Source organism: Pongo abelii, chromosome 9, assembly GCF_028885655.2.
Source record: "Pongo abelii isolate AG06213 chromosome 9, NHGRI_mPonAbe1-v2.0_pri, whole genome shotgun sequence".
NCBI classification, from domain to species: domain Eukaryota; kingdom Metazoa; phylum Chordata; class Mammalia; order Primates; family Hominidae; genus Pongo; species Pongo abelii.
The window spans coordinates 70,846,093-70,865,295 of record NC_071994.2 but is presented as its reverse complement, the minus strand read 5'-3'; the positions used below and the strand labels follow the sequence as shown (position 1 = coordinate 70,865,295).

Here is a 19,203-nt window from a genome sequence, read left to right as displayed (position 1 = left end):
TACGTACACCATAAGTTATGTATTTATTATGTTTGCTGTCTCTCTCCCTCCTTCTGGAGGGGCAATGACTTGAGCACTCATTCACTAATATATCTCTAGTGCTTACTGTAGGGTATGCCATTTAGTAGGTGCTCAGTAATTTTTGTTGAGTGAATGAATGACAAGTATGAATTTTTAACCATATCGTTCTCCCAAGCAGAATAAGAACCTTAGCATTATCATACTTTTCCTTCCCTTCTCTCGTCCTCCCTCTATTCTTCCCATTACTCTTATATTGGTATCTCCTGGAATCTTCTTCAAGATTGTTATGAACATTCTTGTTTTATAACCTACTCCTTTGTCTTAGTCCACTCAGGCCTCTATAACAAAATACCATAATCTGGGTGGCTTACAAACAACAAACATTTATTCTTGGAAGCTGGGAAGTCCAACATCAAGGTGATGACAGATTCAGAGTCTGACAAGGGCTCAGTCCTCATAGGTGGCACCTTCTCACTGCAGAAGGGACTAGCCAGCTCTCTGGGGCCTTTTAAAAATAAAATTGACAAATAAAAATGGAATATATTCAAGGTGTACAATGTGATGACTTGATAGATGTATACATTGTGTAATGATTACCACAGTCAAATTAATTAACACATCCATCACCACACAGGCTATACATTAGATTCCCAGAACTTGTTCATCTTATAACTAAAAGTTTGAACCCTTTGAATAGAACCGTCACATGATCCAGCAATCCCGCTTCTGTGTATGTACCCAAAGGAAATGAAATCAGTATCTCAAAGAGATATCTATACCCCCATTTTTATTGCAGGATTATTCACAATAGCCAAGATATAGAAACATCGATGTGTCCATCAATGGATGAATGATTAAAGAAATTGTGATATTAATACATATATACAATGAAATATTATTCAGCCACAAAAAGAAGGAAATAATGCCATTAGTGACAACACGTATGACCCTGGGGACATTATGCTAAGTGAAATAAGCCAAAGAAAGACAAATACTGTATGATCTGGGACTTCTTTTTTTTTTTTTTTTTTAAGGGCACTAATCCTATTCCTGAGACTGGAGACCTCATGATCTAATCACCTCCCCAAAGACTCCACCTCATAATACCATCACCTTATGGGTTCAGATTTCAAAATATGAATTTTGGAGGGACACAAACACACAGGCCATAGCACTATTTAAAATTAACAATATATCTCACAAATTTCTTTGCCCATCAAATCTTTTGTAGAACACTTTATCCTCTTGGATTCATTTTCCTCTGCCTGGAATACATTAATACTATTCCTAATTTTTTTAAGGGAGAATCTGTGGATGGAAAATTTTCTGAGTCTTTGTATATCTAAAAATGTTTTTATTTATCCTCAAACTTTAATGATATTCTGGCTAGGTATAGAATTCCAAGTTTTTTATTGTTATCATTACTTTTGAGACAGAATCTCACTCTGTTGCCCATGCAGTGGCATGATCAGGGATCACTGCAGCCTCAACTTCCCGGGCTCAGGTGATCCTCCCACCTCAGCCTCCCGAGTAGCTGAGACTACAGCAGTTGATACCACCACGCCTGGCTAATTTTTTGTATTTTTTGCAGAGATCGGGTTTCACCATGTTGCCCAGGCTGGTCTTAAACTTCTGGACTTAAGTGATCCACCCTCCTTGGTCTTCCAAAGTGCTGGGATTACAAGCATGAGCCACCATGCCCGTCCTAAACTTTTTCGCATAATTTGGATGTTATCACCCCTAGTATTGGTGCTTTAAAAATGTATACTGATTATGTTCTATGGTATTAGCAATTATTATTGTTGTTGTTGGTATGGTTTTATCCTAATGGCACTCAGTAGGCTCTTTCAATGTGAGATTATACATTCTTTTTACAAACATTTACTGTGGAACTACCCCATGCCAGGCACTGTGTTAAGCAATAGAAAAATGAAATAAGGTGTAACAGAGTTCACCTCCTAAAGGAGCTTACAGTGTAGTGGATGAGTACTACAAATAACAAAATGATGGTGCACTGGACTAAGGGTTATGAAGTGGGAAGCACTGGGTATTGGGGAGTATTGTGATTGGGGCTTGAGCTCATGGATACCAGAAGTACAATTCACAGAACCAATCAGTTCTAATCACAAGCTCTAGAGAGCATCAAAAGGAACAGGAGAGCAGGGAAGACAAAGGATCCATCCAAAGCCCAGAGCATTGGCAATTGTCAGCAGCCTTTATAGGCTGAGGAACCTCCCAGATCTGAAAGAACCCACAAAAAGGCTCCCAGGCTTTTATTCCACATTCCCTCTCCTCTAATAGAAAGTCTATATCAGTGCCCAGAAACAGCTTCTATTATAACATAAAGCAATATCATTCTACTCAGCAGGCCACATCACCTGGCCTAATTATTATCCAGAGTCCATATCCTGAAATTATTGTTTAGCCTTATTTATCCCATCTTTTTCTTTTTGTCTCTTCTGTGCATTGTGAATCTCTATATTTACATATACACAAATTTTCTATTTGAATTCCACCCTGGGGGTTTTCAGTAGACAGGCCTGGCCTACCACATTAGCACATTGTGACCTCTCAATATATGTTCTCTATTTCACATCTTCTCTGGTCAAATAAAATTTGAGGGGGTGGGGTAGGGTAAACTCTACTAAAAAGGAGCCCTTCATATGTATATCTAGGTTCTAGGTCCCAGACTCCAAGACCTGGGAGTTTGCACAGACTAGTGGGTGGCTGGTTTGCTCTCCATCCCCCTATATGGTGAGTTTCCACTCTATGCTCACAGGTTCACGAGGACACATACCACATGCAACAGGGCCTACAAGAGCGAGTGCAAAACTGCGATAGGATCAGGACAGGCCAAGGCTCCATATACCTTCAGAGGGTACAGCGCAAGCAACTGGAGCAGAAGCTGAAGCAAGCAGAGGCCTGGTGGCTGCAGCTGGGAAAGTTTGCCCGCCTGGTCAACTACATGATTTGTCAGAGCCTCATTTCTGTCTTGGAGGAGCAGATAACCTCTTTTGTGGCCAACATCATTCAAGTGAGGTGGTGGGTGGCATGTGTGGAGGTGGCAGGCAGTCCAGGGCCAGATGCTGAGGAATGTATACTGACATCTAGCCCCTCGACCTTTCCTGACCCTTTTTTTACAGGCCCCAAGGCAGAAACCCTTTCTCTCATCACAGCTAGTCTTTGATGATCATGGCCAACTGTCTCATGTACCCTGTGTTGAAAATATGATCCAGACTCTAACTGGAGGCCTACAGTCTGTCAAGACCTCTGCCTTGCAGGTATTCTGGATTGGGCAGAGAGCTGGCTGTGGGAATTCCCAGTTCCTATCCTCTGAGTAATCAGAAGCTCACAACCTGGTTTGAATCCCTCATTGCTTTCCCATTTCTGCTCCTTCTCCATATCCTGGCATGAAGGTAGTGCAGTCTGCAGACCTGAAGACCTCCTCGGATTCCCTGTATTCTGAAGGTATTTAGGGAGACCTAGGCAGGGGGTAGGAAGGCTGAAGGAGGGAAAGGGCACAAGCACGAATGGCATGGGAAGAAGGCAGGAGGTCCAGGCTATAGAGTCAGGCATCGGGTGTGGATGGAGCAGCTCTAACCTGGGTACTGCACATATGTGTTATGGGTAGAAGGGTCAGGGAGTGTTTTTGCTCACAAATTCACGTGGTTATGTGTATGTGCGTGCAATGAGAGGGTGTATGAAAGAGTGTGAGTACATTGTCCTTCCAAACCTGGTTCATCCAAAACTCTGTGAGGTTTTTCTCCAGTGCCATAATTGCATTTCATTTACTACTGAATTTTATTGCTAAGTAAATTTGTACTTGTTTGAAGAGCTCTGCTTGCTCAACACTTGCTTTATGTCATATAGCTCTTTTTCATTTCATATGGATTAATTCATCATATTGAAATATTTTATGGTTACCAATTATTATTGGTTATCAATCTTCACACTTATTAACCATCAGCGTGGAAATACATCTTCACATTTCCCTTATTTAGGATACTAATGCTGTCACAAATAAAATCATTAAATGCAGTCAGTCACATCTGACTCGTCCATACTTTTTAATTTCCTCATTCAACTTCTATCTGTTCATTAAGAAGATTTAAAGACATAACGTTAATTTTAGGGAATAGGTGACAAGGAGCAAAAAGGTTCACTGAAAGGAACCTGTGTCTTTTACAAATTATACACCCGTTGGGGCACATTGTTTTCCCCAAATAAATTTAGGTTAATTGATAGAGACTATTGATATCTGTTTTACATGGTGCTGTGGAAAGAAGAAAGGCTCTGGAGTCAGACTCATTAGTTTACTAGTCTGAAAAGTGGGAATAACAAAAATACCTAACCTGAAGAATTATTTTAAAGATTAAAAGGGATAATGTGTCTAGTATGGTGCTCAGCACATAGAAATACATGCTACGGATGTGCCTTCTTACTATTATTAGTATTAAATATCTAGATAAATCAGACATTTCACAGCATTTTCTCATTATATGTGGTACTAATTCATGTTATAAATATGCTGTAGTATTTTTTGAATGGTTAAAAGGAGCAAAAAAGAACCTCTTGCATTTTTATTCTAAATTCTAGTGAAGCTGAAAATATTCACCTACCATGTCTTAGGTTGTCCCTTCTACTTTTAAAAAAGCACACGGATTGGTATGTTTAGGGGTGAAATGTCATGATGCTTGTATCTTACCTTCGAAATGTTTAGGAGAATGAAAAGATAGAAGGAAAAATAAATAATGCAATGTGACAAAATGTTAATAATCGTTGAATCTAAGTGGATGGATAAGGGTATTCATAGTACCATTCTTTAAACTTTTCTACAAAATTTGAAGAAAAAAAGGATCTGAATGGAAAATCAGATTCATATAATTGAGTAATCAAAACCAAAGTTCTTTTTGTTGTTTGTTTGTTTTTAAGACAGGGTCTCACTCTGTCATCCAGGCTGGAGTGCAGTAGTGCAGCCTCAACCTCCTGGGCTCAAGTGATCTTTTCGCCTCAGCCTCCCAAGTAGCTGGAACTGCAGGCACATACCACCATGCCTGGCTAATTTTTAAATTTTTTGTAGAGATGGGGTCTTGCTGTGTTGCCCAGGCTGGTCATGAACTCCTATCCTCAAGCAATCCTCCCATCTTGGCCTTGCAAAGTGCTGGGATTACAGGCATGAGCCACTGTGCCTAGTCAGAACTGAAGTTCTGTTGTCCTTAAATTCTTTAAAAAAATTAAAAAGTTTTGATTTGCATTTCTCTAATGATTGATGATACTGAGCTTTTGTTCATATGCTTGTTGGCCGCATGTATGTCTTCTTTTGAAAAGTGTCTGTTCATGTCCTTTGCCCACTTTTTAATGGGGCTGTTTTTTTTTCTTGTAAGTTTAAGTTTCTTATAGATGCTAGATATCAGACCTTTGCCAGATGCATAGTTTACAAATATTTTCTCCCCTTCTGTAGGTTGTCTGTTTACTCTGTTGATAGTTTCTTTTGCTGTGCAGAAGCTCTTAAGTTTAACTGGATCCCATTTGTCAATTTTTGCTTTTGTTGTGACTGTTTTTCTCACTTATAAGTGGGAGCTAAATGATGACAACTCATGGACACAAAGAGGGGAACAATAGACACTGGAGCCTACTTAAAGGTGGAGGGTGAGAGGAAGGAGAGGAACAGAAAAAAACAACTATTGGGTACTAGGATTAGTACCAAGATGAAATAATCTGTACAAAAAACTCCTGTGATACGAGTTTACCTATATAACAAACCTGCACATGTACCCCAGAATCTAAAATAAAAGTTTAAAAAATGGAATAAATTTTGAATAAAGGTAAATAAGTAGCAGTTAAAACACTGATAGTAGTCTTTAAGAAACATACATCCAACTGAGAAAACTTTTACTTAAATGAGGCAAAATTTGTATGGCCTTTTAACTAAATTACAAAATAATTTCAATAGCCCCACTTACACACAAAAGTATGAAAATTAACTCCTCTTCAATAGAAATGTATACATTGACTTCTAATCACTAAAAGAATACTCAGGATATTATTAATAAAATAGTTGCAACATATTCTCCAGTCTTAAACAATGTTCTCCAATATTTTCCAGAGAACATTTTACAACTAAACAAGAGAGTATTACTGTTACTATTTGATGTCCTTACAATCTTATCGGAAGTTTTCTGCAGTTCAAAACTCAGAAAGCATGATCAGATAATCACTTTTCTTATCTGACAGATGTCAAATTCAAAAACCTTAAACTTTAGTATGGCAATATCCTACTAAGATTGGAATAACTTTTTGATATTTGTGGTAAGATAAATCTGTTACACTGAAAAGAGACAAAGGATTGCCTAATTTTAATTATATAATCTCTTGATGTACATTTTGGTTGGGATGGCTGAAATCAGCTTGGAGATATAATGCAAAAATATGGAAACTGTGATTTTTTGCGAGGGGACTGCACAGGGAAGGTCTCTTTGGAGTATGAGGTATGAGCAGTAGGACTAGGAAGAGGAAGTATAGAGGGAAGCAGTGTGACTGTGAGTAGATTTATAGATGAGAGAGAAGGAAAGATTTTTTTTTTCCTTGCCGCTCTGTGAGAAAGCAACCTTGGAGGTATGAGGAGTTGTATAAATATGTTTAACAAGAAGCTTTGCTCTGTGTGGAATGTCTGAGTCACTCATTCAAGGAAACCTATAGTAAAGATCTATATCATTGAAGCCTTTCAAGTTGGATTGATATTTTAAAATTCAACTCCATGTTGACTTATATGTATTATATCAATACATATAAATTTTCAATTGAAGCCCCAAATCCCTTAGAAATGGCAGGTAATTCCTTTGATTTAATTGATTTCAAATTTCTTCTTATGGCCAGGCACAATGGCTCACACCTATAATCCCAGCACTTTGGGAGGCCAAAGCGGGAGGGTTACTTGAGGCCAGGAGTTTGAGACCAGTGTGAGCAACATAGTGAGACCCTGTCTCTACAAAAAATTTACAAATCAGCCAGGCATGGTGGTGTGCACCTGTAGTCTCAGCTACTCAGGAGGCTGAGGTGGAAGGATTGCTTGATCTCAGGAGTTTGAGGCTGCAGTGAGGCATGATCACACCACTGCATTCCAGCCCGGGTGACAGAGATACCAAATCTAAAATTTTAAAAAATTTTTCTCATTATAAGCAAAGTTTATTTCATTCTTACCTTGGCTATGAAGTTAGTGATTTTTGTTTTGTTTTGTTGGTATGTTCTTTTGCCAAATTCCATTAAAAATAGACTAGCTTTTCTTTCCATTGCTTGGAATCACAATTGAGTTTGTATAGCACCATATGGCCTGAGCATTCTCATAGGTCTTGGCACCTAGAATCGCTGCTCTTCAAGCTTGTCTTATATTTTGGAGCTCACAAAACAGACAATTACTAAATTCAAAAATAGAGAAGAAGTAACAGCACCCATCTTCACAGAATTTGAAAGTAGAAATCAGGAAGAGAACCCCTGTCTCTCTTATTTCTGCTTATGCTTTTTTTAATCTCTTCTCTCTGTGCATCTTTCCAGTTCCTCTGCCTTGATTCCTGAGACCAGTTATCTCTGCTTCCTTTGGGCTTTCTGCTCCCTTATAACTACTTCTTTCAAATAACTTAAACTTTTTATGACACCAATTCCATCCTTGATTTTATATGATATTTGAGTTTTCCTGTCCGTGAGACTGATTTAGTTCAAATTTCAAGACAAGGAGTATGATTGATTCAGCTTCTCCTGTAGATTGCATGATTTATTCATAAGCTATGGCAAGGGGATGTGTCATGGTGCAAAATAACTGGCTTTTAGCTATAGGCAAGGGCAGATCCTCTTAGAAGGTTGTGTATGGTGGGGGAGGTTGCAGTCTTCAGCTATGCTTGTGTTTGGCTATAAACGTCTATTATATGGGCCTGAGTATGGGGGTTGATTTTGGATTAAGTAATCTTAACTCAAAACTATGTACGCACCTATAACTAAAAAATTCATGATGCAGCTAGATTCAGCCACAGTGGCCTAAACAAAATAAAACAAAACAAAACAAGAAGTCTTGAAGTAGGTTCTTCCAGAGTTTGTTCTGTGGCTCAAACGTGGTCATCAAGTACCAGGTTCTTTGTATCTTTCCATCACTGTTTCCTGCTTTTAGCTATATTTAAGAGCAGATTCTGTAAGAGAGTTATGTGTGGCGGAGGAGGCCACAATAAAGTGGTTTTTGTTTTTTTGTTTTTTCATTCTCAGGCTTGTAGCCTCATAGTTGCAAGACAAGCTGCAATGTCAAGCATCCCATTCTCAAGCAAAATCAGGCAGAAAAGGAGAGGCAAGGTTAACAAGAGAGCTCTGTGTCTGACTCTCACTTTTTGCCAGGAAAAGGAATCTTTTCCGGAAACTCCCCATCAGACTCACTTTTACATCTCACCATCAAAATCTGCGTCATGTGTCTACCTCTAGCTGTAAGATAGGCTAGGAAATCAAATGGCTGACGTTCTCAGTGTCTCATGGAAGATGGTTCTACAACCATAGAGGAAGGGAGAAGGGAATAGCTATTGAGTAATCAACCAATGTACCTTCAGAGTTCCATTCTTCAGGTAGGCTCTGTCCACCTGGCAAGCAAGAGAATCACCAGCATTCTCTACATCGTCATTTCATACTATACTCTTTCCCTTCTATCCCTCACTTAATCTTAGTTCTGTAAGTAACAATATCTTTAAGCCCACCAGCAGTCCTTGTGTTGGTGTCTTTCTAGTAATTTTGTTTGTCTGAAGGTCACTTTTTACTAAATTCCTCAGGAAGGGCTTGTAGGGACAAAATTCTGAAGTTCTTCTATGTCGATAACAATTTGTACCTTTTGAAAGTTAGTGTTGCTGGATATAAAGTTGTTGGTTTATACTTTTTTCCTTTCGTATCTTAAATATATTACTGTTTTCTAAGGACATTATGAATTGCTATCAAAAAGTCTTCGATAGTCTAATTTTATTTGCTTTACAAAATCACTTGTTCTTTTTGTCTAGATTTTTTCTTTTTTATTGAAATCTAGTTCTTTTTGTTAGAATATGTGTTGGTATTGAACATTCTGGGGAAGGATTCTCAGGTATGTTCTTTCAAAATGTGGCTTTATATCTTTTTTTAAATTTCAGAACAATTTTTCTGAATTATGGTTTTTAATATTTGTTCTCTTCCCTTGCTTTGTTTTTTTCTTGGGGGAATCTTGTTACTGATACATTAGATCCTTATCACCCATCCCCAATATTTTTCCCTTTCTCTTGAAATCTTTAAAATTGTTTTTTATTTCCTTTTTAGTTGTATAATTACCTTTATTTTGCCTTCTATTTTTCTTGAGAAATTATCTGTCGAGTTTGTTTGCTCTTATGTCCCATTTTAGTTAAATTTCCATTATGAAATTGTTTTTTCTTTCATTTATAATTCTTTCCATAGTTCTGTCACATAATTTCTGAGTTTTTCTAATTCTGATATGTGTCCTCTCATGACTTCTATCATTTTTCTATTGTCTTTTAGCTTGTTTTGAAATAGGCTATAGTTTTGCTCTGGTTTTTGACATGCTTTCATTGTCTCTAGGGATTTATTCTATGCCTTGCTTTGTTTTTTTCTTATAAAAGCTTGGTATGGGGTTTGATGTCGATACTTTTCTACTGCTCATAGAAAACTGGAAATTTTAGCTTTTCTTAACTTTCAAAAGAAGACTTGGTTCAAAATAGTTCTCTAACCTCTCAGTTTCACTTTCTATTGTTTTTCTGTATTAAAAAAAACGATGGCTTACTTTCTGAGGTTTTCTGGTTTCCCTCCCCTACCTTCATCTAGACTTTTCCTTTTTCTCTATTGCTGCTCAATCCTTATTCTACTCCCAGCATTTTCTCCATGACGAGCTCTGTCCCAAAAGGGAGCCCTGACTGTTTGGTTTCAAGAGTACACACGGCATAGATTACTTAAGCTTCTATAGACCTTACCTCACCTGTTCTTGGAGGGGGTAAGACCCCCTTCCAGTTTTACCTGCTGTTCTCAAATGGGCCCTCTGCCTCCCAGTAAATGCTTGATGACTGTTTGGGGGTTTTCTTATTCTTAGGTCCATCTGTTGCTTCATTGTTTCCCTCTGCATCATTCATCACAATTGGTGATGCCATGTGTGTTTTGAGGTTGCAGATGGTTTGACCCCACCTACTTGTATTTTAGGATCTGTGAGGATCCCTTGTCCTCATTTGTTAAAAAATGCTATCCTTGCATTTTTCGTTTTACTATCTAATTGTTCTGTCATTTTTACATGGGCATTTGGGGGAGATTTCAAAATAATGCTGCCATTGCCATCATCTTCTCAGAATCCCTTCTGGCATTTTTTTAAAGGATCATTCTTTTTCTTATATGGAGCAGAGACTGTAAGGTATAGGAGGCAAGGGCCAATGCAGGGAGAAAAGTTAGAAGGCTTTTGCAATAATGCAGTAAGAGATGATGGTGACTTGGGTTGGGGGAGGAGGGCAGATGGTGGTAAATGTGGTGAGAATTGGTGGATTCTGGATATATTTTTAAAGTAACAACAACAGGATTTTTAAATGGGGGGATGTGTTGTATGTGAAAAAGAGTCAAAGGTGACTATAAAGATTTTGACTGGAGAAACTGGAAGAACAGAGTTTCCATTTACTGAAATTGGAAGACTGCATTTTGGGCGGGGAGGAATTAGAGTTCATTTTGGCTCTGTTAAATTTGAGGTGCATGTTAGACATCCAGATAGAGAAGTGAAGTAGGCAGTTATTGAAATGGGATTGGAGTTAAGTGAGAGATCTGGGCTACAGATAAATTTGGGAGCAAATATATGGTACTTACAGCCATAAAGCTGGATGAGATTTCCTAGAGAGTGAGTACAGTTGGAGAAGAGATCAGCTAGGAGTACTACAGGGTTTGGGTGTGGATAGTATGGCTCTTATTCTGAACATTTTAATTCTTTCCTTTATTTTGTGCAAAGTTTTAACACAAATACTAAACTTGTCAATTAACCAGTTCCTAAAGAGTTAATGAGTGGCTAGGTTCAAGAATATTCTTTAAGACAGATAACTGAGGACTGGCATGTTCAATATTCCTTCCCACCAACTCCTCTGTTCTGCAGATGCCAGAGACTACAAACTACACTTCCCAGACTCACCTGCAGCTAGGTGTCATATACAATTTAGGATCCACCAGTTAGATCTACAAAAGACTTTGATTCAGAATTGAATTAAGAGGGGGAAAAAGTCAGGGCATATGCCATCCATTCTGTGGATCATAGCAGAGGCAGTGTGTTTTGTAGGTGATGGTGTGACAGTACATCCCATTTTGCCAGGCAGCACACAGACCTAGATGCTCAACCTTGAGCGGTTTTATATTTTAGCTCTCCTATTATTCTGCAACCCATTTAATATTCTGTAATAAGTCCCTCCCTGCTTAGACTAGCTAGAGTAAATTATGTTATTTGCACATGAACCCTAACTAATAAATCCCCTCCATGGGTCTAGTATTTTACATTTGTGATATAGATGTATGTGTTAACTCACTCATGAGCAGAGAATGTGTGTGTTTGTGTGTGTGTGTGTGTGTACACACTGAGGGCAAGGAGAAAGGAAGGTTGTTTGTGGGCTCTGGAGGGTACTCACGGACAATTATGGCATGTGCTCCACTAGAAGATGAAGAAGAGGACTCAAAAGCCGAATTTCTGATGCCCAAGTTCCAGGGCCAGCCCAGCGATGCTGTGAGCATCTTCTGTGGCCCGAATGTGGGATTGGTGTGGCCCTGGAAGTCTCACCCAATTGCTGGTATCTTGGAGGTCCGCGGATATCGGCTGCGGGGCCAGTACTTCCCCCGCAATTATAAGCAGCTGGAGGAAGACCTGGACAACAACCCTCAGATCCAGCAGGCACTGAATATACAACAGGTGCTGCTGGAGGTGAGAACAGTGGTTTAAGGGATAGGGCACTGCCCACCAATTCCCATTATAGCCCCCTGCCTCTGCCCTAAACACCTTGTCTGCCCTTAGGGTGTGCTGTGCGAGGTGCAGGAATTCTGCAGGGAACATCATTGGATAACAGGCATTTATGAATTCCTGCAATCCTGGGGCCCTCAGAAGTTGGAAGACATGAGAGGTGGTCCCATCAAGAACTATGTGATGCTGGTGAGCTGCCTAAATGTTTGGCAGGCCCGTGTCTCCAGTATGCCTATCGAGTTGCTCACAAAAGGCAAGTTGCTGCTACTTAGCTGCCATGATGTACAGGCAGAGATGGGTGAGTACTGCTTCTCTTCTCTCTCCTTCTCTTTTCTGTATGTCTATTCACATGGCCTGCCTTGGTCCTGGCATGTCCTCCAGAGACCTTCGGTGCAGGCCTCTTATTGGACCTATGAAGCCTTCCAAAGCCCGAGGTCCCAGGCCCTTTCCTTTGCCATCAAAGGTATGCTCACTGCAAAGGCCAGCCTCTGTGTTTTGGCTCTGCTCATACCTTGTATTCCTTAGGAATCATGTTCCTGTGCTTGGGCTGCTAAGCTCAGTGTCTTTACAGAGATTCTTGGGAATCTAGGGTGCCTTCTCTCTGCATGTAGCTGAGTGAAATTTATACTACAATTTGCATGTGTAAAAAGCTACTCCCTTTAACTGATGTTGTCTTACTCTGTATTCCTAACTTCTACTGGTAGTGAAGAATGTAACCTTTCCAATTAAAAAAAGCTCCTTTCATTTAAAGCAGTCACTTTTGGTCTGATTCAGTCTATTTGGGGTATCTGGGCAATTGAAAATTTATACTGTAGTTCTGGGTTGTTTTTACTCTCAAATGTCTTTTCCTCCCTTTTCCTTCCCAAGGTGCCACCTGTACTGGGGAAGGCCGGTGGGCTGGCTTCTGAGGTGTAATACAGCCTTGCCTGGTCTCTGCCCTCCTGACATTGCTGCTTCTGGTGCTGCTGTGTCCTGGGCTGGTAGAGCTGCGATGTGTTTTCTTGGGCTAATAGGGACCTGGAGTGTCTATCTTTGCTGACCTGTCCTTGTCTTGACATTTGCTGGTATAGCTGATCCTTGGGGTTTTAGTGAATCCTTCATCCAGTCTCTGTCTTAGGCTGGCTACCCCCATGGCTTTTGTTTCAGGGTCCCTAGCCCCTCAACACAGGAACTTCATCTAGGCCACTGGCTATCAATTCTCTGCTATCATCTGTATCCCCTGCCATTTGGGAGTTGTGGGAAACTGGTAAGCATTATATCTGCCCCTCTTTTTACTACAACACATAACAGTATGATTTGTACTCTGCTGTGACTGTTTCATGTTAGCAAGGGACACCCTAAAAGGTGGTCTTTCCCAAAGTTCTATATGGAAAGTGGGACTCAAGACCATTCTACTATCTATTTTCTCCTCAACCCATCCCAGGTTCCCTCCTCTTGCCACTTCTACCCCTACTAAGCCAACGCCCAATTGTTGGTATCCCTGGGTCTCTGAGAAATCTGGCTTATGACCTAGTCTTTTATCCTCTTTTCTCTTTCTCCCTTCCCATGGGAAGGATATCTCATGCTATTGTGTATTAGCTAGTGCCTCAGCCTAGGAGTTCGCCATAGAGAGGCTCACAATGGGGTAGATTTGGAAGCCAGTGATTTGTTCTTTTAGGAAATATGGAGGTTGTTCTCTTTCCTCACCTAGCCTCAAGGATGGCAATAGCCAATAGTATCCACTTCCTGTAAAGACTAGATTCTATTGGACCCATGGCTTCCCAGGCCTGCTTTCTTTATGAAGGTTAGAAGCCACTGGGGCCTGGAAAGAGTTTGCTTGTATGCCCTGCTTGCTTAGCCTTCCCTGTCTTGGCTCTCAACATATGAAAGCACATGTATCATTAGGTATCCAATGGGCCACTAAAACTCCCTGCTCTTGTACAGGGGGTTCAGGCGGCAAGGCAGGAACCAGGAGGACCTTTGATTGTTTCGTCTTCTCTCTGGCCCTGTTTTGGTCAGGCTTTGCTTCACTGCTGCTGAGAAAGCTTATTGTTGTTCTAGTTTGTTAGCTTCTTGATCCTCAATCCAGGACCAACTAGCCTCCTTTAAGAGGAGCAGGTGGAGAGAAATAAGCACTGGATTTAGAACCCTGTCTCTGTTTTTCACTCGCTTTGTAACTTCAGATTACTGTGTTTTAGTTTCTTTATTTGTAAGCTGGGCATGATAACACAGTCACTCACAGGGTTATAGTAAGAATGATTAAGTGAGATATTGTTTGCAATACTCTTAGCATTGAGTGTGGCATGCTGTAGGTGCTTAATATTTTTTTTCATTTCACCTTATCCCTTTGTATCTACTCTCATCCTTCTTGCTGATATAATTTTATCTAACCCTCTAACTTAACTCTGTTGTTTCTCTTCTTCCTGAACTCCCTTGAACAACGAATGGTGTAATTATACACTCTGACGAATTAGCTTCACCAGAAACTTGGGGTCACCCTTTACTCCTCCCTCTCCTTGACCTTACTACATCCAACCTGTCACCAAATCCTTGTCATTCTTCTGCCCCCTAAGTATCTCTTAAATCTGTTTTTATCCATCTCCAGCTTCTAATCCCAAGGAGTCCTGGTATTTTATCAATGCATTGCTCCTTTATACCATACGGTGTCACTGTTGAGCTCCCATCTGCCTTCATCTGCCTGTTGCTACTGGTCCAAAAGCAGCACCATAAAAAAACAAACAAAAAAATGTGGCAGCATTGCAATGGCCTAGTTACTGTTATGTTCCAAAGGGACAGTGTGAAAAAGGATGAGTTTAGATCTTCATGTTCTGTTTGATATAGGTTGTCCCTCAATAGGCTTCCTCTCAGCAGGTTTTCTTAATCTCAGGTCTTAGTACCCAGTCGTCTTGGTTACTTCCTCCAAGTCTCTGAAAGTGACATACCCAGTATGTCTCAATTATCTGTCCCCCAAACTCACTATTTTACTTTCTAGTTGCAGAGATGCTAATAGAGGATCGACCAGTTTACTTTGCACATAACATAAAATATATTTTTAAATACTTTTTATAAACATATATTTTTATGTTTACATTTATATTTATAATATAAACATATTTATATTTAAAATATAATGAAGTGGAGCCATGCTGCCTGAGTTTGAATCCTTGCTCTGCCACTGTGTGATGTTGATCAAGTGACATAACCTCTCTAAGCTTCAGTTTGCTTATCTGTAAGATAATAGTATTTACTTCAAAGGGAATTTGTGAGGATAAAATATAATTAAAGTGCTTGAAATAGTGTCTGGTATGTAGAAAGCACTCTATACTCTATTTGGTGTACCATATTTCTATATTGTATTTTTCCCATTCTGTGCATATTTTAACATCTCTGAACTTTAAAGGTGTCTCATGATTGAAGACATGTTAGAGTTTAGATGGCATCAGTTTTTTTCTTTGTTAGTGGTATATAAAATAATGGTGCTTCTTACAATGAGATCTTAGATTTTACGAGGTATCATATGGGTATTATCCCTGCCCTCTGAGATAATAAAGTTGTTCATACTGCCAAGGGCAGCTTCCAGGATTACTTTCTAGCCCCTTATCCACCTGAGACCTTCTTTACTTTAATCCTTAAAAACAAAAGGCAGATCATACTACCTTCTTGGTCCCCCTTCTTCTAGAGCAAGGGCAGTAAGACTCCAAAACCAGAATACTTTTATCTCTGCTAGGGTACTCTGCTATTCACAAACATGTCATTTCCATACCCTTGCACACACTGTTTCATCTTTTTGGAGCATTAATACTCAACACATCCAACTCCAATGTTCCCTTCTCTGAAGGGGCCTTGCCCAGCCTTCTCAGGACACCCCCCGGCACCCCCACCTCTTAGCTATACTGGCTGAAGGCTCCAGGCACTCACAGTGGATTTATCACACTGATTTGTGATTGCTCATTTATATGTCTGTCTCTGGCTCATATTATGAGCTTTTCAGGGTGGGGAAACTTTCTGTCTCATTCATTTGCTCTTGTCTACCAGTATAGAGCACAGTCCCCAGTGCATAGCAGCTGACAGGACATTGAGCAGGGATTCAACAAGCATTAAATGAGATAATTCATGGTCTGACCTGCCATTCAGCCTACTCCCACTCTGGACCACAGCACTGTCCCCAGCACCCCTTCTTTTTTATGCATCCCCTCACACCTTACTCTCCTGTCTCCAGAATCCAAGCTGGACAGCATAAGGAAGGACATTCTTGCACAGGTGCAAAATGAGTGCTGGAGCCTCAGTCAACAACTCATGACAGAGCTCACAGATTTCATGCATATCTTCCGAACCATCAACTCAGATATTCACGCCATTGCACAGTGCACCCAGAAGGTGGGCTCTCCCCATCCATCCTTCCCAGTTTATTCAGGGCCCATCCTGCTCAAAAGCTCAGCACACTCTCTTCAGGTCTCTGCTGAGCTCCCAGCAGGGCTTGATGCTCTTAAACTGTGCTCACCTAAGAGATCTACCCTTGCTAATTCTTACCCTGTCCATGTGGCCTTCAGGTTCCTCATGTCACAGGGAGGCCCTGGTGTGATGAGAGTGTTGTGCCCTCTGTGACAGTCAAATAGAAAATTGTTGCCTTGTCATCAAGGTAATGGGGTGGTGGGTGAGAAGTGGACCCTTCACCAGAGAGATCTGGGTCAGAGAGATATTTGATCCCAGACTGCCCCTGATTCCAGTTGATTACAAGGCTGCAACTGGGTCTGGAGACTTCACTCCAAAAGGTGGGAGTTCCCCTTGGAGATGGGACCAAAGAGGTACATGGGGTTGTGGGGCTGGTCTCATGCTGTAATTCCTGCAGTTGAATGAAGCCAATGAACAGTATGTCGAGCTGGAGGAGCGAATGGAATACGTACGGGCACTCCATGAACTCATCCGCAACCACTTTAGCCTCTTTAGTGCTGAGAATGAAGCACTGGACATCTCGGTGAGAAGGCAATTTGGGGAGTCACCCATCCCTCCCCACCCTCCTCCCCGACAACCACATCTACTCCACTGCCCTCTGCTTGCCCCACAGCTTCTGGATATGTGGGAGGCATTTCAGTTTGAGAAAAGCCAGGCTTCAGAGTTCCTGCTCAGCAAGCGACATGCCATTATGCCCAAGCTGCAGCAGCTGATGGCAGCAGCATTGGCAGAGCTGGAAGGCCTGCTTGCGAAGGCCGTCTCTGGTCCCTTTATGGACCCCACACAAGATCAGAGGAGTACTGAGCACCAGCTTGTCTCCCTAGAGCGTCAGTTCCAGAACACAGTCAGCGACCTCAGTGAACTGCACCACACCTATGCCATCTTCACTGGTACTGAGGATCCCCGCACCCTCCATTATCACTCTGTGATAGACCCTTCAACTGAAATAAGAGTTGGAACTCAGGGTTCTGTGTCCTGTATGACCCCAAGCAAGCCTTGGGAATCACATACCTTCATTGGTATCTTTTATAAATGAAAATTTCAGGACAAAAACATCATATATTGACCATGGCAGGTGTTGTGCTTAGGGTGGGGGTATGGAGGCTCACAGTCTGATAAGGAAGGCAAACAAGTGAATGTTCCATCAGAATGTGATGGGGTCAGGGGCTAAAAGCATGTGCAGGAGAAATGTAAGGGTGCCTTCCTTATAGAACTTAGCCTTTTTGTAGCCCTGTTCAACACAGTCCTACACCAGGCAGCAGGCCCCAAATAAGAGTAGGTCTTGATGCTCTAGCAGATCACTTCCTCCAGCCAGTGTGGTATAGAGAGGAGGCTACTGAGGGCCCCACTAATACATAGGAGGAGACCAGGACAGAACTATTGGTCTCAATTCTTCCATACAGTAGTGCAGGTAAGCTGGTTCCCTTCTGTTCTTAAAGAACTCTGTGGGCTCTGGAAGGAGACCAGAGCAAATATAAGAGCCATTACCAAACAATTGAGACAGGATCTCAGGCTAGAGTGCAGTGTCATGATCATAGCTCACTGCAGCCTCAGCCTCCCAGGCTCAAGCAGTCCTCCCACCTCAGCTTCCTGAGTAGCTGGGACTACAGGTGTGTGCCACCATGCCTGGCTAATTTTTGTATTTTTTGTAGAGATGAGGACTCACTTTGTTGCTCAGGCTGGTCTTGAACTCCTGGACTCAGGCAGTCCTTCTGCCACAGCCTCCCAAAGCACTGGGATTACAGGTGTAAGCCACTGTGCCTGGCCTTCCTTCCAGAATTCTTATATGTATGTTGGATTTACTGAATCTCTCTCACTCATTGCTTTTATCTTCTTTATCATCACTCATTCCTTTATTCTTTTTCTCTGAGTTCTGGAAAAATGTTGTGAGCTTGTTTTATAAGCTTCGATTTCCGACGGTATCACTTTGTATTTCTATTGCATTTTAAAACACACATTTTGCATGTGTATGCATGCTTATGTACACATGTGTATGCATGCTTATGTACACATGTATATGCATGTAACTGTATGTTTATGTGTATATACATGTGCACACATTTGCTATCTCTATCTGCTGAAGAGGACATGAAGCAAAGAAACTCTAATAGCAAGAAGCCACATTGTGCTCAGGTCTTAGTTTCTAATACCATTCCCCATTAAAAGGAACCAGAGCTCCTTAGAGAAATGGATGATTCCAGGGCTGTGGCAGGGTAGGTACAAGATGAACCTAAAGTGTCTTTTTATACCAGAAAGTAAGAAAGTATTAAAGTGTTTAAAAAAGTGATGGGAGCATATCACAAGGATTCAGAAGGGATACCAACTGGCTAAATCTGGAACAATTTGATCACCAAAGTAAGTACAATAATAAATTCTAAGCTATTGAAGTAAAGGCATTTATTATGCATAGTAATAATAAATAGATAAATCAATGAGAGAGAAATGAGGACCATGCTTACGGTAAAATGCCAGGAGCTGACTGGTAAATGTGGAAGGAAGGCTGGAGTGGGAAAATTATTATTTTGCAACCATCATGGTAATTACCAGATCAGATAAGGATCAACGGATGCCAAATCTAGGGCAAATTTGATGAGGAGCAGAATATTTGCACTGTCTTAGAGAGTTTCTCCCAGAGATCACTTATTCGTTGTAAAAAAAAAAAAAAAAAAGAAGAAAGAAAGAAAGAAAAAGAAACAACAATTAGTGGAGAAATCAGACAATAATTTGACCAGGTGATTAAAAATTAACATCACCAATGAAGGACATAGGGACATCATCTG

The 19,203-nt window shown here is 40.7% G+C and overlaps 1 protein-coding gene and 1 long non-coding RNA gene across 21 annotated transcripts in view; one reads left to right on the top strand and one right to left on the bottom strand.

The window, feature by feature from the left end:
• DNHD1 (dynein heavy chain domain 1) overlaps positions 1 to 19,203 on the top strand; it is a 72,870-nt gene that overhangs the window by 18,832 nt on the left and 34,835 nt on the right. For 16 of the 20 annotated variants that reach the window (XM_063711286.1, XM_063711285.1, XM_054524763.1 and 13 more), the window contains 7 exons: positions 2,801 to 3,055; positions 3,165 to 3,302; positions 3,438 to 3,489; positions 11,694 to 11,956; positions 12,047 to 12,290; positions 16,191 to 16,348; positions 16,821 to 17,313. In XM_063711286.1, coding sequence (XP_063567356.1) covers positions 2,801 to 3,055; positions 3,165 to 3,302; positions 3,438 to 3,489; positions 11,694 to 11,956; positions 12,047 to 12,290; positions 16,191 to 16,348; positions 16,821 to 17,313 — 1,603 coding nt within the window. Of the gene's footprint in view, positions 1 to 2,800; positions 3,056 to 3,164; positions 3,303 to 3,437; positions 3,490 to 11,693; positions 11,957 to 12,046; positions 12,291 to 16,190; positions 16,349 to 16,820; positions 17,314 to 19,203 lie in introns of those variants that run through there. The other 4 variants (XM_024254775.2, XM_054524766.1, XM_054524782.2 and 1 more) reach the window with 3 other exon arrangements.
• LOC129048704 (uncharacterized) lies at positions 385 to 12,051 on the bottom strand. Its single transcript, XR_008511264.1, has 2 exons — positions 7,222 to 12,051; positions 385 to 526 (listed from the first exon to the last, which is right to left on the bottom strand). It is a non-coding gene; the product is annotated as an uncharacterized LOC129048704 (long non-coding RNA).